This window comes from Malaya genurostris, chromosome 1 (assembly GCF_030247185.1).
Source record: "Malaya genurostris strain Urasoe2022 chromosome 1, Malgen_1.1, whole genome shotgun sequence".
NCBI classification, from domain to species: domain Eukaryota; kingdom Metazoa; phylum Arthropoda; class Insecta; order Diptera; family Culicidae; genus Malaya; species Malaya genurostris.
In genome coordinates, this window is record NC_080570.1 from 38,087,292 (window position 1) to 38,104,415 (window position 17,124).

Consider the following 17,124-nt stretch of genomic DNA (forward strand, 5'->3'; position numbering starts at 1 on the left):
ATTCGTCTGGATCGAGATAATCCCTATGGAGGAGTACTTTTGGGGATCAAAAAGTGCTATTCTTTCTATCGAATTAACCTCCCATCGATACCAGGCATTGAAGTTGTCGCATGTCAAATAACAGTAAAAGGCAAAGACCTTTGCATTGCTTCCATCTACATTCCCCCAAGAGCCTCGGTTGGGCATCGGCGGCTCAGTGATATCGTAGAGCTCCTTCCTGCACCGACGTTGGTTTTAGGAGACTTTAACTCGCACGGTACGGGATGGGGCTGTCTTCACGATGATAACAGATCAACTATGATCCATGATATTTGCGACAACTTCAATATGACACTCTTGAATACGGGAGAAATGACACGGATTCCTGCACCACCAGCAAGACCAAGTGCGCTGGATTTATCCCTCTGCTCGACATCGCTACGGTTAGATTGCAAGTGGAAGGTGATCCCTGATCCCCACGGTAGCGATCATCTACCTATCGTAATCTCAATCACCTGCGGATTAAGACCATCGGAGACAATCAATGTTTCGTATGACCTCACACGAAATATTGATTGGAAAGACTACGCAAATTCGATATCTGAGAAACTCAAAACAACACAAGAACTTCCTCCGGAGGAAGAGTACACGTTTATGGCTGGCTTGATTCTCGATACTGCGATTCAAGCTCAGACGAAACGTGTACCTGGCGCGAAAACTAACATCCGTCCTCCCAATCCGTGGTGGGACAAAGAGTGCTCATCACTGAACGCTGATAGAGCCTCCGCGTTCAAACAGTTTAGAGCCAATGGAACACCTGATAATTATCGTGATTACGCAACGTTAGACACGCAAATGAAGAACTTAATTAAAGCAAAAAAACGCGGTTACTGGCGCCGGTTTGTCGACGGATTAACAAAAGAAACATCGATGAGCACTCTTTGGAACACAGCCCGACGAATGCGCAACAAAAACACCACAAACGAAAGCGAGGAATATTCTAACCGCTGGATATTCGATTTCGCTAAAAAAGTATGCCCAGACTCTGCTCCGGACCAGAGGATCTCCCGCGCCGCGACGTCAAATGCAAACGAAATACCGTTTTCGATGGTAGAGTTCTCACTTGCGCTCTTATCGTGTAACAATAAATCTCCGGGGTTAGACAAAATCAAATTCAACTTGTTGAAAAATTTACCTGACTCTGCCAAAAGGCGCTTATTGAATTTATTCAATAGGCTTCTTGAGGATAATATTGTCCCACATGACTGGAGACAAGTAAGAGTTATTGCCATTCAAAAACCAGGGAAACCAGCCTCCGATCACAATTCGTATCGGCCGATTGCTATGCTTTCCTGTATCCGGAAATTGTTCGAAAAAATGATTCTGTTTCGTCTAGACAATTGGGTCGAGACTAATGGCTTACTTTCAGATACACAATTTGGTTTCCGCAGAGGAAAAGGAACGAACGATTGTCTTGCGTTGCTCTCAACAGAAATTCAAATGGCATTTGCTCGTAAGGAACAAATGGCATCAGTTTTCCTAGACATCAAGGGGGCTTTTGACTCAGTTTCCATAAATATCCTATCTGAGAAGTTGCATCAGCATGGTCTTTCACCAATTTTGAATAACTTTTTGTACAATCTATTGTCCGAGAAATACATGTATTTCGCGCATGGTGATTTGTCGACAATACGATTCAGTTACATGGGTCTTCCTCAGGGCTCATGCTTAAGCCCCCTTTTATACAATTTTTACGTAAACGACATCGATAAATGTATCAATACATCTTGCACGCTAAGACAACTTGCCGACGACAGCGTTGTGTCTATTATAGGACCCAAAGCTGGCGATCTGCAAGGGCCGTTACAAGATACTCTTGCCAACTTATCCATATGGGCTCTTCAAATGGGTATCGAGTTCTCTACGGAGAAAACTGAGTTGGTTGTATTTTCAAGGAAGCGAGAACCAGCACAACTACAGCTTCAACTAGGGGGTGAAAACATAGCTCAGGTCTTCACATTCAAATATCTCGGGGTCTGGTTCGACTCCAAAGGCACCTGGGGATGTCACATTAGGTATCTGAAACAAAAATGCCAGCAGAGAATCAATTTTCTTCGCACAATAACCGGAACTTGGTGGGGTGCCCACCCAGGAGACTTGATCAGGCTTTACCAAACAACGATATTGTCCGTAATGGAATATGGATGCTTCTGCTTCCGATCCGCCGCGAACACCCATTTCATTAAACTGGAAAGAATTCAGTATCGTTGTTTGCGTATTGCCCTAGGTTGCATGCAATCGACTCATACGATGAGTCTCGAAGTGCTCGCGGGCGTCTTACCGTTGAAAAATCGATTCTGGGATCTCTCATACCGATTGCTTATCCGATGCGATATCTTGAATCCGATGGTGATTGAAAACTTCGAAAGGTTAGTTGAGCTTAATTCTCAAACCCGTTTTATGTCCTTGTATTTTGATTACATGGCTCAGAATATTAATCCTTCTTCGTTTGTTTCCAACCGTGCTCATTTCCTGGATACTTCTGATTCTACTGTGTTTTTCGACACATCCATGAGAGAAGAGATTCGTGGAATTCCGGATCACATACGCCCTCAAGTGGCCCCTAATATTTTTTATAATAAACTAAGAACAGTCAACTGTGAAAAAGTGTTTTACACTGACGGATCAAACATCAACGAGTCCACAGGCTTCGGTATCTTCAATCAGAACATCACCGCTTCGTACAAACTCAGTGATCCGGCTTCAGTTTACGTCGCAGAATTAGCTGCTATTCAGTACACCCTCGAGATCATTGAAACCTTGCCCAAAGACCATTACTTCATTGTCACGGACAGTCTAAGCTCAATAGAAGCTCTCCGGGCAATGAAGCCAGGAAAGTATCCCCCATATTTCCTGGGGAAAATACGGGAACATTTGAGAACTTTATCTGAACGGTCTTATTCAATATCGTTAGTCTGGGTCCCTTCGCATTGTTCCATTCCGGGCAATGAAAAGGCAGACTCATTGGCTAAGGTGGGTGCATTAGAAGGTGATATTTATGAAAGACCAATCTGCTTCAATGAATTTTTCAGTATTTCTCGTCAGAAAACTCTCGAAAGTTGGCAAACTTCATGGACGAATGACGAACTGGGACGATGGCTACACGCCATTATCCCTAAGGTATCGACGAAACCTTGGTTCAAGGGGATGAATGTGAGTCGCGATTTCATTCGTGTTATGTCGCGGCTCATGTCAAATCATTATACATTCAACGCACATCTCCGGCGTATTGGGCTCGTGGAGAGCAATCTCTGCACCTGTGGCGACGGTTACCAGGACATCGAGCATGTCGTGTGGTCGTGCGTAGAGTATCGTGACGCCAGGTCGAAGCTACTGGAATCCCTTAGGGCCCGAGGTAGACCGCCTGAGGTTCCGGTTCGGGATGTGTTGGCGAGTCGGGATAGTTCATACATGCTTCTCATATACCAATTCCTTAAACACATTCGTATACAAGTGTAATCTATTATATCTTGCAGAGAAAGTTCCTCCCATTCCTCGACGATATTTTAACTATGGCTAAGAATAATCTCCAACTGCAGGTTCGACACTAACATCCGCCCGATTCTATCGACCCCTCGTCCTGTCCACCATCTTCATTGGAACTAACTAGATCTTTTTGTTGTCACTAACTTTTCTGTTCTCCCTTTCCCCGTCTCTTCACCATCTCGTTGTCAACTAATTAGATCTCTGTCGTTTTCTAGGCATTTCGTTCCCATATCCCCTTTTTACCCCGTTTTTCTACAATATTTACTAGTCTATGTCTCTTTTATTCTCTTCCGTAACATAACAATCAACCCCAATGGAAGACCGCTCCAATCGATGACCAGCATGCGGGCCACCCGCCGGGTCTTCGTAGCCTGGGGGTGTTTTCCGCGGACCCATACGGACCAAAGGATGCGGCCAGCATAAATATTTACCAACGTCATCTGGAAGACACACGCTATATTCAGTTCATCAACCACTGCGGATTGCCAGCTGTAGGCTGGATTCTCGAGAATAGACAATTTCAACACCAATATTACAGTTTTATGTTAGTCGTTAACTAAAATTAGAAAAAACCGGCATCTTAGAGCTTAAGCAGTGTGCCAAAAAAATTATATTATATTGTTGAATAAAAAAAAAAAAAAAAAAAAGCATGCTTCGCTGTACTTGGTTACAAAGACGAAATTCATGAAATTTTCGATATGTTTTCAAGCTTATTTGAAAGCGGTGCATTGTTTGATTTATATGAACTTAGCGAACTACTAAAAAAAAACATAAAAATTTGATCAACAAATTCAAGTAATTAGGAACAAATTATTCACCTATTTGCGTTATCATCGACGTGAGGTGTCTCGCTAAGTTCATGTTCATGAAACAAATAAATTCCTAGACATAGAACTCAAAGTCGCAATTTACTTCTAACCGGAGCAGGAAGACAGCGGAACGAACGAAACTGAAAATCGAACAACGGGCCGGTCGGTGTCGTGCAAAGTCTGAGCTTGTACGGAGCTCTGCACAATTGGGTTGCCTTCTGTTTTTTATCCAGTCAATTAGAGGGAAGTTAAGAGGAGTGTAGGCAGCAGCGGATTGGAGTCCTATGCGAGAATCACAAAAATCACGTATGTTCGAAAATAATGTAACGACTTTCGCTTCGGGAGGAAAGTGCTAGATTACAGAAAATTTGTGAGATATTCACAAAATTTTCTAGTGTATTAAATTAATATGCTTCAGTGTTCAAAACAGACATTTGTTTGAAGGTAGTGCAAAATGGTTTCACGCTCCACGAAACAAGCGAGTCACCTCCTCCCCCGACTACCTGTGAGATACTTCCCGAGATCGGAAGTCCCACACCTGGTAGCTGTAAATTGAAATCTCTCGGCTTTTCTTCTTCTTCTTCTATTATTTCCGAAACTCCCCCCGTGGCGCGATGCAAAAGGTAAACCAACCAGGAAAAGAGAAACATGATTAAACTGTTTCGTGCGTCAAAAAAAAAATATATAAATAACCACGTAAACGTGCCTCGAGTCAATAAGGTTATACTGGCTTCTACTGTGTGTTCCGGATTGCAAAGCAATTTTCCTCCTACGCCAGCAGGATTCATGCCTCGAGAGGCCGACGGCGGCAGCGTCGTTATCCGGGGGTTTGCAAATTGCCATACTTGGAATTCTGGCTCTGAACTGAGCTCACATCTCCGTAGGTTGCGGTGGCGGCCCATCCGTAATCGACCTGCCGGCTCGGTTCCGCCGTGTGCGTGGGTGAATCGGCGGCGGTTCAGTGTTGCCATCCTATTTTGCTATGATGTGACAAGTTTGGAAGTCATTTGCGGGCCGTGACGTCAGCCATCGGAAGGCTTCGGATCACACTTCGGGGATGGGTTGTTTTTCAGTTTTGTAAAAAGTGCTAACGGATGTTCCCCCATCAGGATCAAATTTGATAGATCTTCCATGAAAAAAGGTGTCGTTCATGCGAAATCGATTCTATTTATTATTCTGTGATTTAAACGAACTGTTGGGGTGGTGTTTCCATCACTTTCAGAACCCTCACCTTCGGCTAGTTCAAACAGAAAATGTACGTAGGTGTGACCTCCACCCACACCGGAACACGACCGAAAGAGTGATGACGTCATCTAGTCTTGGTTTCATGCCGTGATCCCCTCGAGGGGAAACCAAAATTTTCCATTTCCAAAAGATTGGACGAATCCCAAAAAAAAACCCCTACCGGAGACGCTAATTAATTACATCTAATGAAACTTTATTGTTTTCACGCGGACTACGAAGTTTCTGCTTTAATTACGGTGAAATCCGACATCCGACGATGGCGCTGCTTAATTAGGCATCCTTGAATCGGGTAAATTTTGACAGCTGGCAACAGGTTTTTCGGCGTGAACTTTTGCTTCGTTCGATTCTTCTCTGCATGCAGCACTCGAATGTTAAGCATCATTTTTCCACCGACAACGACAACAACAACAACGGCATCGTTAAGATTAAACACACAAAAAAAGAAGAAAGGCTGCAGCAGTTTCAAACCCAACCAAAGGGCGAAATGCGGAACGTGCCAAGCCTGCTGCCATCGTCATTTCAAAGTGCACACACACACTCACCATTAGTGCACCTTTCTCGCCTAGGAGACCGTGAAAAACGGTCCCAGCCAACTCCCAAAACGTGCTCCAGATTAAAAGTAACTCAATTAAGGTCACCCTCCGTTTGTTTTTTTCCTTTTCCTCTCCGTTCCTTTCTGTTGTCCAGCAGCACCTGAACTCGGTTCTTTCTTTCAAACAAAGCTAGCACAGCACAGTACGGCTGGTGGGAATGCTTTTTCCCACCTCATAAAATGAGGAGGTGCTCCGGTTTTACTTAGCTCATTCTGCCAGTTACTTTTTTTTCCGTGCATCCGAAAGTGTCAAAAACCTTGCACCGAACGCTCATGTGAAACACTTTAACGCCTTTCGTTGCTTTGGATGGCGTTGCTTGCTTGGAGATTCCGCTTACTTGGATGAAACTTGGATTGTTGGCAGGTGGACTAATTAGAAAATGCAGATTTTATAATGGACGGAATTGGATGTAGCGTTTATCCCAGATTAATGAGATTGGAGATCTTAAAATTTAAACAAAAGATAAAATATCTAAAAATAATTTCCTTCCGAAGCCCCAACGTCTAGCGACACTGTTTTCGAACATACGTGATTTTTGTGGTTCTTGCATATGACTTCAATCTGCTGCTCCCTATTCGCCCAGCCTCTTAGCTGACTGGATAATAAACAGAAGGCAACCCAATGGTGCAGAGCTCCGTACGAGTACAGACGTTGCACGACACCGACCCGTTGTTCGATTTTCAGTTTCGTTCGTTCCTGCCTTCTCCGGGTGGATTTTCGTTGAAGAAGGAACTTTGAAGAACTTTGAAAAATTCTTGTTTTCATAAATGTGAACAAAATTTTAGAGATTAAAATTTTAAAAAATCTAGAACTTCTAAAAAGTCCAGAGATTTTAGAAAAGTTTTTGAAATGTATTCAAATTTAAGGATGGTGAAATTTGTGAAAATAAAGGAATTGTTTTCAAGAATTTCGTAATATTGATTAACTTGAAACAAATTCAAAAATTTAAGCAAATTTGAGAAATTCATCGAAAATAAATAATTCATCGAATTTTAGAAATTCATCGAATTTTAGAAATTCATCGAATTTTGAAAACTTTTCTTTTATGTTCAATGAATTCAAGAAATTCGATAAATGTAAATCTAAAATTTGACCTTTGAAAACTTTCAAATACACTGAAGTCTTTTTTTATGCGAATTTACGTACCGCATAACTCTGAAAATTCGCATAAAAAAAACCGCATAACTCTGAAACTTCGCATAAAAAAAAACCGCATAACTCTGAAACTTCGCATAAAAAAGACCGCAGAAGTGTAAACCGCATAACTCGGAAAATTCGCATAAAAAACCGCATAACTCTGAAACTTCGTATAAAAAAACCGCATAACTCTCAAAATTCGCATAAAAAAAGTCGCGTAAAAAAAACCGCATAAAAAAGACCGCACAAAAAAAGACCTCAGTGTAAACTAAAAAAGTGAGAAACCAATGAATCTTCAAAATTGCCTAAATTTTAGAAATACAAATGTACACTAAAGTGTTTTGTTATGCGAGGGATATGCATTGCATATTTTTACAGATTTCTGATTTTGATAAAGGTAAGATCCCAAAGGTTTGCGGGATTTGGTTATTCAGCAAAATAAATATACATTAAGATATTCAAGAGCTTGCAAAAATTTTTGAGTTCAAAAAAGTTTTAAAACTTTTGAGAATTTAGGAAATTAAAAAAAAGTAAGATGGTCAGTTAAATGAAAAATAAAACTAAATTAAAGAATTTTCATGAGCTTCAGATTTCGAAATAGTTTAGGAAAATTAAGAGATTCGCGGAAATTTAAAATATTAAAGATGACAAGTGTTAAAACCGAAAAAGAAATTAGGAAGTTTTAGAATTTCTACAAATGGAAAATTGCAAAAAGTTTATAAAATTTTCAAGATTGACTAAATTAAAATACTGTTCCTCAACAGGAAAAAAAATATAAAAAATAGGAAATTCAAAAAAGATAAGAATTAAATATGTAAAATATAAAGGATTTGTGGAACTTAAGAAGTTTAAATAACCTGCAAAGTTCTGTAAAATAGAAAAATTTAAGAAATTCAAGAACCTCTACCAATAATATCAGATTTAAAAAAAAATATAGACAATACTCACAAAGTTTAGTAAAATTAAACAAAATGTATAATTTCAAGAAGACTCATAAAATTTAGATTCTGAAAAGGTTAAATTTTGTTTAGTGATTTACGGAATCTAGGAAATTTTAAATATTGAAGACGTTCAGTAAAATAAAATAAATGAAGAACTACTGCGAATTTCAGATTTCACAAGAAACTGGAAAATTTGAGAGATTTACGGAATTTAGGAAATTCAAATCATTTAGGATGTTAAGTAAAATGAAATAAATTGAAATTTATGAACTTTCAAATTTCAAATTTTCATGAGTCGTTTAGGAAAAATTAATGGAATTTCAAGAATTTCCTAATATTGCCCAAGTTAAAGCAAATTTGAAAATTTATGCGAATTTGAGAAATTCATCGAATATTAAAGATTCATCAAATTTCAAAAATTCATCGAATTTTAGAAATTCATAGAATATTAAAAATTCATAGAATCTTAGAAATTTTGAAAAATTCATAAAATTTTGAAAAATTTCTTTTTTTTTAGAAATTCATAGAATTTTAGAAAATTATAGAGTTTTAGAATTTTAGAGATTTTTAGAAATTCAAAGAATTTTTAAAAATTCATAGACACTGTTAAGGAAAATATAAATAAAAAGGAAAATCAAAAACTTTAAAAAAATTTTGAGGTTTCATAAAAATTTAATTTCTTAAGAAAATATATCAATAGATTTCATAATAGATTAGAAAATTTAAAAGATTTGCGGAATTTGAGAAGTTTGAGAACAAATTTAAAATGTTCAGAAAAAAATGGAGCTTCATAAACTTATACGAATGTCAGATTCCAAAAAAAATTGGAATAACACAATAACTTTTACACATTTCCATAACAAGTTCAGCAAAATTTAGAGATTTACGAAATTTGAGAAATTCGTGACATTCAAGATATTCGGTAAAAAACCAGAGCTTTAAAAAATTCTTTTGTTTTCATAAATGTGAACAAAATTGTAGAGATCGAACAAGTTTAGAAAAACTTAGGGATTTAGGGACAGTCTACGATGTTTGAAATAATCTAGATGATCAGTAAAATAAGGAATAAAATTGAAAATTAAAAAACTTTACAATGTTTCAATTAGAGATTTAAATTATATATTTCAAAAAATTAAAGAACTTAGGAATGTTTTTGAAAAAATCGCAAGTCAAGCCATTGAAAAAAAATCAGCATGCATTGGAAAGAAGTTTGATTTTGCATGATGTAAAATAAAAATAATAAAGTTTAAAATGAGTGTAACAAATTTACAAAAATTAAAAAACGAAGTCTTCCAAATATTCAAAAACATTCATTCAACAATTTAAACGGTTCAAGGGATTTGAGTAACATTTTAAAAATGCACAAATCAAGAACCATTGAAATAAAGAATAAAAATTGTAATACTCTTCTTGAAGCGAAGCTTTTCTTTTTTCAACATCCGGACCAACGGGACTCACGTTTCCCAACGTATTCACCACCTCCGTCAAGATGGCTGTCAAAATAAAGTACGAAAAAAAAGTCCCAAAAGTGTCACTCAAACGAATCACGGAGGCGAAACTATATTTACATTCCAATTCATCATTCACTTAGAGTATTAACATTCCTATCCCCCCTTTCCCGTCAGCAGTAGGCCCAGCTGTTGTTTTTTTTTGTTTCGTTGCGGTACGCATCGCAGCAACCCACGCCTCAGAAACGAGTTCATCGAGGCATGTGCGGAATAATGAAAAAAAACTAACACTCAGCGGCAACCGAAGAAAAAGTTTGCGTATTACATATGCAATACATAACCTTCGTCGCACGGTTGGTTTGCTTTTTTCGCCCAAAACAGCCCCGGGGTGGTTTCGCTGCTTCACGTCGGTCGCGCGGTTCGTGAAAAACCCGAACAGCAGCAGTAGAAAGCCCGCGTTCTTCTGTTTTTAACTGGCAAAAGGATTAGCCCCCCTGGCTGGACGTGCTTTTGCAGTGGGCGAAAGCAACAACAACAACAACAACTTCAGAGAAAAAGTAGCGCGAGGAAATTAAAAGCTTGCTCATGTAAAATGCAAATTTGTTGGCTCCCGCTGTTTCTTTCGGGGCGGCTAAGAAATATGCTGGCTGTTGTTCGTTTTTGTGGTTTCTTCTGTTGTTGGGTTCTGCGCAAAAAAATGCTGCGGAAAGAGTACGCTCCTTACCGGCGGAAATTATTCCGGCGATATGTTTTCGGTGATCTCATTTTAATAATTTAATTCTTCGCCGAACCAAGGCCCGACCAAGTCGATGCAATGGCCCAGTATTTATCATATTTTCTTTCTTTGTTTGGAACAATGCAACACAAACATACACAGATGAAGTTAAAAGAGACGCAAATGATAATAATAAAAAAAATGCCGACGTGATTTGCCGGCCTCGTTTTCACAAATTCCAATGTGGACAGTTGACAATTCGTGATAACAGATGCACAGTAAGCCATGACTTTTACGGTGGTTATCACGACACAGTGTCTTTAGTGATGGAGTCCCGAAGTTTATTGACTTGTCTGAGATAACACCAGATTTAAATTTCTAAAATTCTATGAATTTTTCAAATATCTATGAATTTTTCAAAATTCTATGAACTTTTCAAAATTCTATGAATTTTTCAAAATTCTATGAATTTTTCAAAATTCTATGAATTTTTCAAAATTCTATGAATTTTTCAAAATTCTATGAATTTTTCAAAATTCTATGAATTTTTCAAAATTCTATAAATTTTTCAAAATTCTATGAATTTTTCAAAATTCTATGAATTTTTCAAAATTCTATAAATTTTTCAAAATTCTATAAATTTTTCAAAATTCTATGAATTTTTCAAAATTCTATAAATTTTTCAAAATTCTATGAATTTTTCAAAATTCTATGAACTTTTTTAAATTCCATGAATTTTTCAAAATTCTATGAATTTTTCAAAATTCTATGAATTTTTCAAAATTCTATGAATTTTTCAAAATTCTATGAATTTTTCAAAATTCTATGAATTTTTCAAAATTCTATGAATTTTTCAAAATTCTATGAATTTTTCAAAATTCTATGAATTTTTCAAAATTCTATGAATTTTTCAAAATTCTATAAATTTTTCAAAATTCTATGAATTTTTCAAAATTCTATAAATTTTTCAAAATTCTATAAATTTTTCAAAATTCTATAAATTTTTCAAAATTCTATACATTTTTCAAAATTCTATAAATTTTTCAAAATTCTATAAATTTTTCAAAATTCTATGAATTTTTCAAAATTCTATGAATTTTTCAAAATTCTATGAATTTTTCAAAATTCTATGAATTTTTCAAAATTCTATGAATTTTTCAAAATTCTATGAATTTTTCAAAATTCTATGAATTTTTCAAAATTCTATGAATTTTTCAAAATTCTATGAATTTTTCAAAATTCTATGAATTTTTCAAAATTCTTGAAAAAAATTTGAAAAATTCATAGAATTTTGAAAAATTCATAGAATCTTGAAGAAAAAAAAACAACAGCTGGGCCCACTGCTGACGGGAAAGGGGGGATAGGAATGTTAATACTCTAAGTGAATGATGAATTGGAATGTGCCTGAATCGCCTCCGTGATTCATTTGAGTGACACTGTTGGGACTTTTTTAGTCTACCTTATTTTGACAGCCATCTTGACGGAGGTGGTGAATACGTTGGGAAACGTGAGTCCCGTTGGTCCGGAGGTTGAAAAAAGAAAAGCTTCGCTTCAAGAAGAGTCTTACAATTTTTATTCTTGCTTGAAAAAAAAAATTTGTTCGACTGAAAGACCAATTCGTATTCATATCCCGGATATTATCTACAATCTTTTTATCGAATTTTAAAACAAATTATTACTCAAAACAGAAATAAAAAAAATGCAACAAATTCGAAATTACCGTAACTAATTAGCGACTAATTGGCAACAAATTTATCCACCTATTTGCCTCATCATCGATGAGAGATGCATCGCTAAGTTAATGTAAATGATACTTAGAACGTCATAATTTCTCAATTCTTTGAAATTTCGCGAATTTTTATAATTTTCAATTTTCTTGAATCGCTTCTACGCTTTGGATTTATTTAATTTCGTAAATTCCTTTAGATTCGAGATTTTGAAATCTTTTTTGGATGTGTTTTGAAGAATGGTATTCCCTGATTTCTTTTTTCTCATTTAATTTTTTTTATTTCTTCGATTTTCCAATTTTAAAATTTTATATTTTTTGAATTTTTAGAAATTTCTTGAATTGAATGTGAATATTACAAACCTCTTTCGTTATGTCAATCTTTCTGATTTTTTTTTCAAATATCTAAATTCAAATGAAGTTCTTCGAAAAATTGTTGTCTTCTTTGGATTTGCGGTTTTTTTTTATAAAAAATTTATGAAAAATGATGCAAAAAAACTATTTTTTTCTATAAATATCCGACAGGGAAAAACCTACTTATGAATGAAACAGCAGATGTGAAAGTTTGCGAAAAAATGGTCTTCTTATACTTCTTATACACAGGGACGAGACTGAAAATCGTACCACAGTTAGAGCTGAACTAACATTCAAAGTAGTTCGCGAATGGTGAAGCAGTATCAGTGCTTCTATAATTTCATAATTTCCTCCTGTAACCAAAATCGCGCACCATTGTTTTCGAACGGTACATACGTGATTTTGTGGTCCTCGCATAGGAGGACTCTTCAATCGTTCGTTCAAACTATAATTGGATAAACTCGCTCCTTGAAACAATGATAATTTCCCAACACCACCCACCACAACATCAAAGTCATAAATCCTGTAATCTCCCCCCCGGTCCCAGCATCCTCCTAGGTTCGACTAGGCTAGGCTAGGGATGAAGTAATCAACAGCGCCATCTGTCTTCCGACCCGACCCCTACTTTCATCCCTCATCATTCCCACCCAGTCCCAGGAGGAGGCCGTTCATTCATTTATCAACCGTTACAAAATAAAGCCAATTTCCGACCCCATCATCCCTGGCTGATGGAGGGGGGGGGGGGGGAGATTTAGTCTTTTAGGTCTCGCAAAGGGCGCTCTACCGCGAAGGCAAGCTAGCTTTTTGCGATCGCTATCGGAACATCATTAATTCATTTTCCGACGGTCTTTGGTTTGGCAAAACGCGAACTCGCAAACCAACTACGTTCGATTTCTACCTACTGCTGTCACTGTCACTGTCACTGATGAAGCCTGAGAACGGCTTTCAAAGCGCCAATCTGCCGAACACAGTAGGCTTGGCCAGGCCAGGCGAACGAACGAGTAGAAGCGCCCGGGTATTAGCTTCGAATCCAATCAATACAAGGAACCTCCGTTCCACCCACCATCCGTTTCATCGTTTCGTCTGCGGGGAAATTGCTGGCACGCGCGATAATACTGTGTCCTTCCCGTCCTTACTTGCTTCCATTGTTCCATTCCTCGAGTTGGATTTAGTTCGAACAGTTTTCGAATGTGATAAAATTTAAGAATTGTCGAGTGAAAATTTGTTCTATTTTTTTTTGCTGTCAAAATAGAAATCATGAAAGTCATGGCCTACTGTTTGTTTAGCCACCGATGGCAATCGCCGTTCGATAATTGGTACGCAATAAATGGTCGTCAACAGAAACCCAGGAAAGTGTCGCCTTCGTCCTGTCCGGTGTCTTGCGGGCGTCCCCCGCCAATTTCATGCCTCACTCCAAATCGAATCAGCCCCCTCCACCGCCACCACCCCCACATGAACCGAAACGAGAGATGAAGCTGACTTGATTTGCTTCGGTTGAGTGTGCTACTTTCGGATACTTTTTCCCCTTCCTTTTTTTGGATTGGGGTTCGAATCCAGAGTAAACGACGGTCAGGATTGAAGGAGAAAAAACAACAACAACAGTGATTTCATGTCGATTAGTTCCCGTGAACGATTACCCGATGCCTTTGTTGATTGATTCGTTTGACCCAGTAGTAGCAAAAGAGCAAAATGGCGTCGCACTAATCGGAATCTTTCTTGTTTTTTTTTCTTTCTTTCAGGTCCTCCGAAATGATGAGCACACCACGCTCACCGTGGACGGGGTTTCGCAGAGCCGTGCCTCACGAGGGAAGGAGTTCTTGTTCGGGAAATTTGCCACCAACTCGGACGTGTTCGTCGGTGGCATGCCCAACTGGTAAGTTCCTATTCGTATCATACTCTAAAAACTAAAAAAAAAGAAAACTTTAAACCAACACGAAATGCTACCGCATTTCGTTATCAACTTTCGACACTCTTAAAACACGACGATGGCGGCGGTTGCCATCCACTTTCGCAAATACAGAAACTACAGTCTTCTTCTCAAAAAACAACTTCGTCGTCGGAATTTTCGCTCGAATTCTCGGAACTCGTTACCGGGTGTGTACACTTTTTCTATAATTAAAAACATTTAATATAAAAGTTTTCACTTTTCCACTCGTCCGTTTGCCAGGCAAACTAGAAAAACCACAGCCGACGGAGCGAACTCCGTCTGAACTTCCGTGCGAACGTATTTCGTTTTCGTTGGGCGACTTGTTTCCTAGAAGTTGCTACGCAACCACTTTTCAAGTAGGCGTTGCACTTTCCAACAAGAACGAGTCTTCGGGCAAGACTTCGCCCCGCTTCGCCCGGGGGGAATGTCGTTCAGTCGAAGAGTTCAAATTATAGTGGCAAACTGTTTGGTTTGCACTTGTGCTCTAGGGCGTAGTGCCAAGTAGTGCTGCGTGGACATTTGAGAGGAGCAGAGTCATTGACCGAAACCGAAGCAAAGTTTTGATTACTAGTTGGGATTTTCTAGTATTGATTTTCGTAGTTTTCTCCGATTTAATTCGTTCGTTGGTTAATGTGACTTGTTCAGTCCAGTCCAATACTATATTTTGGATTGTCTTTCGAGCGGTCTTTTGGACTGTCTTTCTGACTGTTCTTCGGACTGTCTTTTGGACCGTTTTTTGGAATGTCTTTTGGACTGTCTTTTGAGCGGTCTTTTGGACTGGTTTTGGACTGTCTTTTGGACTGTCTTTTGGACTGTCTTTTGGACTGTCTTTTGGATTGTCTTTCAAAGTATATTTTTCACTATCCTTTGAACTGTCTTTTAGAATATTTTTTGGACTGTCTTTTGTATTTTTTTACTGTCTTCTCGACTATCGTTTATACTGTCTTTTGGACTATCTTTTGGGTTGTCTTTTGGACTGTCTTTTGGACTATCTTTTGGACTATCTGTTGGACTGTCTTTTGGACTGTCTTTTGGATTTTCTTTTGGACTCTGTTTTAGACTATTTTTTGGACTGTCTTTTGGATTGTCTTTTGGACTGGCTTTTGGATTGTCTTTTGGACTATCTTTTGGACTGTATTTTGGTCTGTCTTTCTGACTGTTTTTCGGACTGTCTTTTGGACCGTTTTTTAGACTGTCTCTTGAATTTTCTTTTGGACTGTCTTTTGAACTATCTTTTAGAGTGTCTTTTGGACTGTTTTTTGGACTGTCTTTGGATTGGATTATCTGTTGGACAGCTTTTTTAGACTGTTTTCTGGATTTTCTTTTAGACTGTCTTTTGAATTATCTTTTGGACTGTTTTTTGGACTGGCTTTTGGACTGTCTATTGAACGGTTTTTTGGACTGTCTTTTGGACTATCTTTTATACTGTCTTTTGGACTATCTTTTGGGTTGTCTTTTGGACTGTCTTTTGGACTATCTTTTGGACTATCTGTTGGACTGTCTTTTGGACTGGCTTTTGGACTGTCTTTTGGATTTTCTTTTGGACTGTGTTTTAGACTATTTTTTGGACTGTCTTTTGGACTGTATTTTGGGCTGTCTTTCTGACTGTTTTTGGACTGTCTTTTGGGCCGTTTTTTTAGACTGTCTCTTGAATTTTCTTCTGTCTTTTGAACTATCTTTTAGAGTGTCTTTTGGACTGTTTTTTGGACTGTTTTTTGGACTATCTTTTGGACTGTTTTTGGACTGGCTTTTGGACTGTCTATTGAACGGTTTTTTGGACTGTCTTTTGGACTATCTGTTGGCCCGTTTTTTGAGACTGTCCTTTGGATTTTCTTTTGTACGGTTTTTTGGACTGGCTTTTGGACTATCTTTTGGGTTGTCTTTTGGACTGTCTTTTGGACTATATTTTGGACTATCTGTTGGACTGTCTTTTGGACTGTCTTTTGGACTGGCTTTTGGACTGTCTTTTGGATTTTCTTTTAGACTGTGTTTTAGACTATTTTTTGGACTGTCTTTTGGACTATATTTTGGGCTGTCTTTCTGACTGTTTTTCGACTGTCTTTTGGGCCGTTTTTTTAGACTGTCTCTTGAATTTTCTTCTGTCTTTTGAACTATCTTTTAGAGTGTCTTTTGGACTGTTTTTTGGACTGTCTTTTGGACTGTCTTTGGATTGGATTATCTGTTGGACAGTTTTTTTAGACTGTTTTCTGGATTTTCTTTTAGACTGTCTTTTGAACTATCTTTTGGACTGTTTTTGGACTGGCTTTTGGACTGTCTATTGAACGGTTTTTTGGACTGTCTTTTGGACTATCTGTTGGCCCGTTTTTTGAGACTGTCCTTTGGATTTTCTTTTGTACGGTTTTTTGGACTGGCTTTTGGACTATCTTTTGGGTTGTCTTTTGGACTGTCTTTTGGACTATATTTTGGACTATCTGTTGGACTGTCTTTTGGACTGTCTTTTGGACTGTCTTTTGGACTATCTTTTGGACTGTATTTTGGACTGTCTTTCTGACTGTTTTTCGGACTGTCTTTTGGACCTTTTTTTTAGACTGTCTCTTGAATTTTCTTTTGGACTGTCTTTTGAACTATCTTTTAGAGTGTCTTTTGGACTGTTTTTTGGACTGTCTTTTGGACTGTCTTTGGATTGGATTATCTGTTGGACCGTTTTTTCAGACTCTTTTCTGGATTTTCTTCTAGACTGTCT

At 37.8% G+C, this 17,124-nt stretch overlaps 1 protein-coding gene across 4 annotated transcripts in view; it reads left to right on the forward strand.

The window, feature by feature from the left end:
* Positions 1–17,124, forward strand: part of LOC131437600 (neurexin-3) — a 297,301-nt gene that overhangs the window by 22,405 nt on the left and 257,772 nt on the right. For all 4 annotated transcript variants that reach the window (XM_058607059.1, XM_058607077.1, XM_058607068.1 and 1 more), the window contains exon 3: positions 14,233–14,366. In XM_058607059.1, the coding sequence (XP_058463042.1) occupies positions 14,233–14,366 (134 nt within the window). The remainder of the gene's footprint in view (positions 1–14,232; positions 14,367–17,124) is intronic.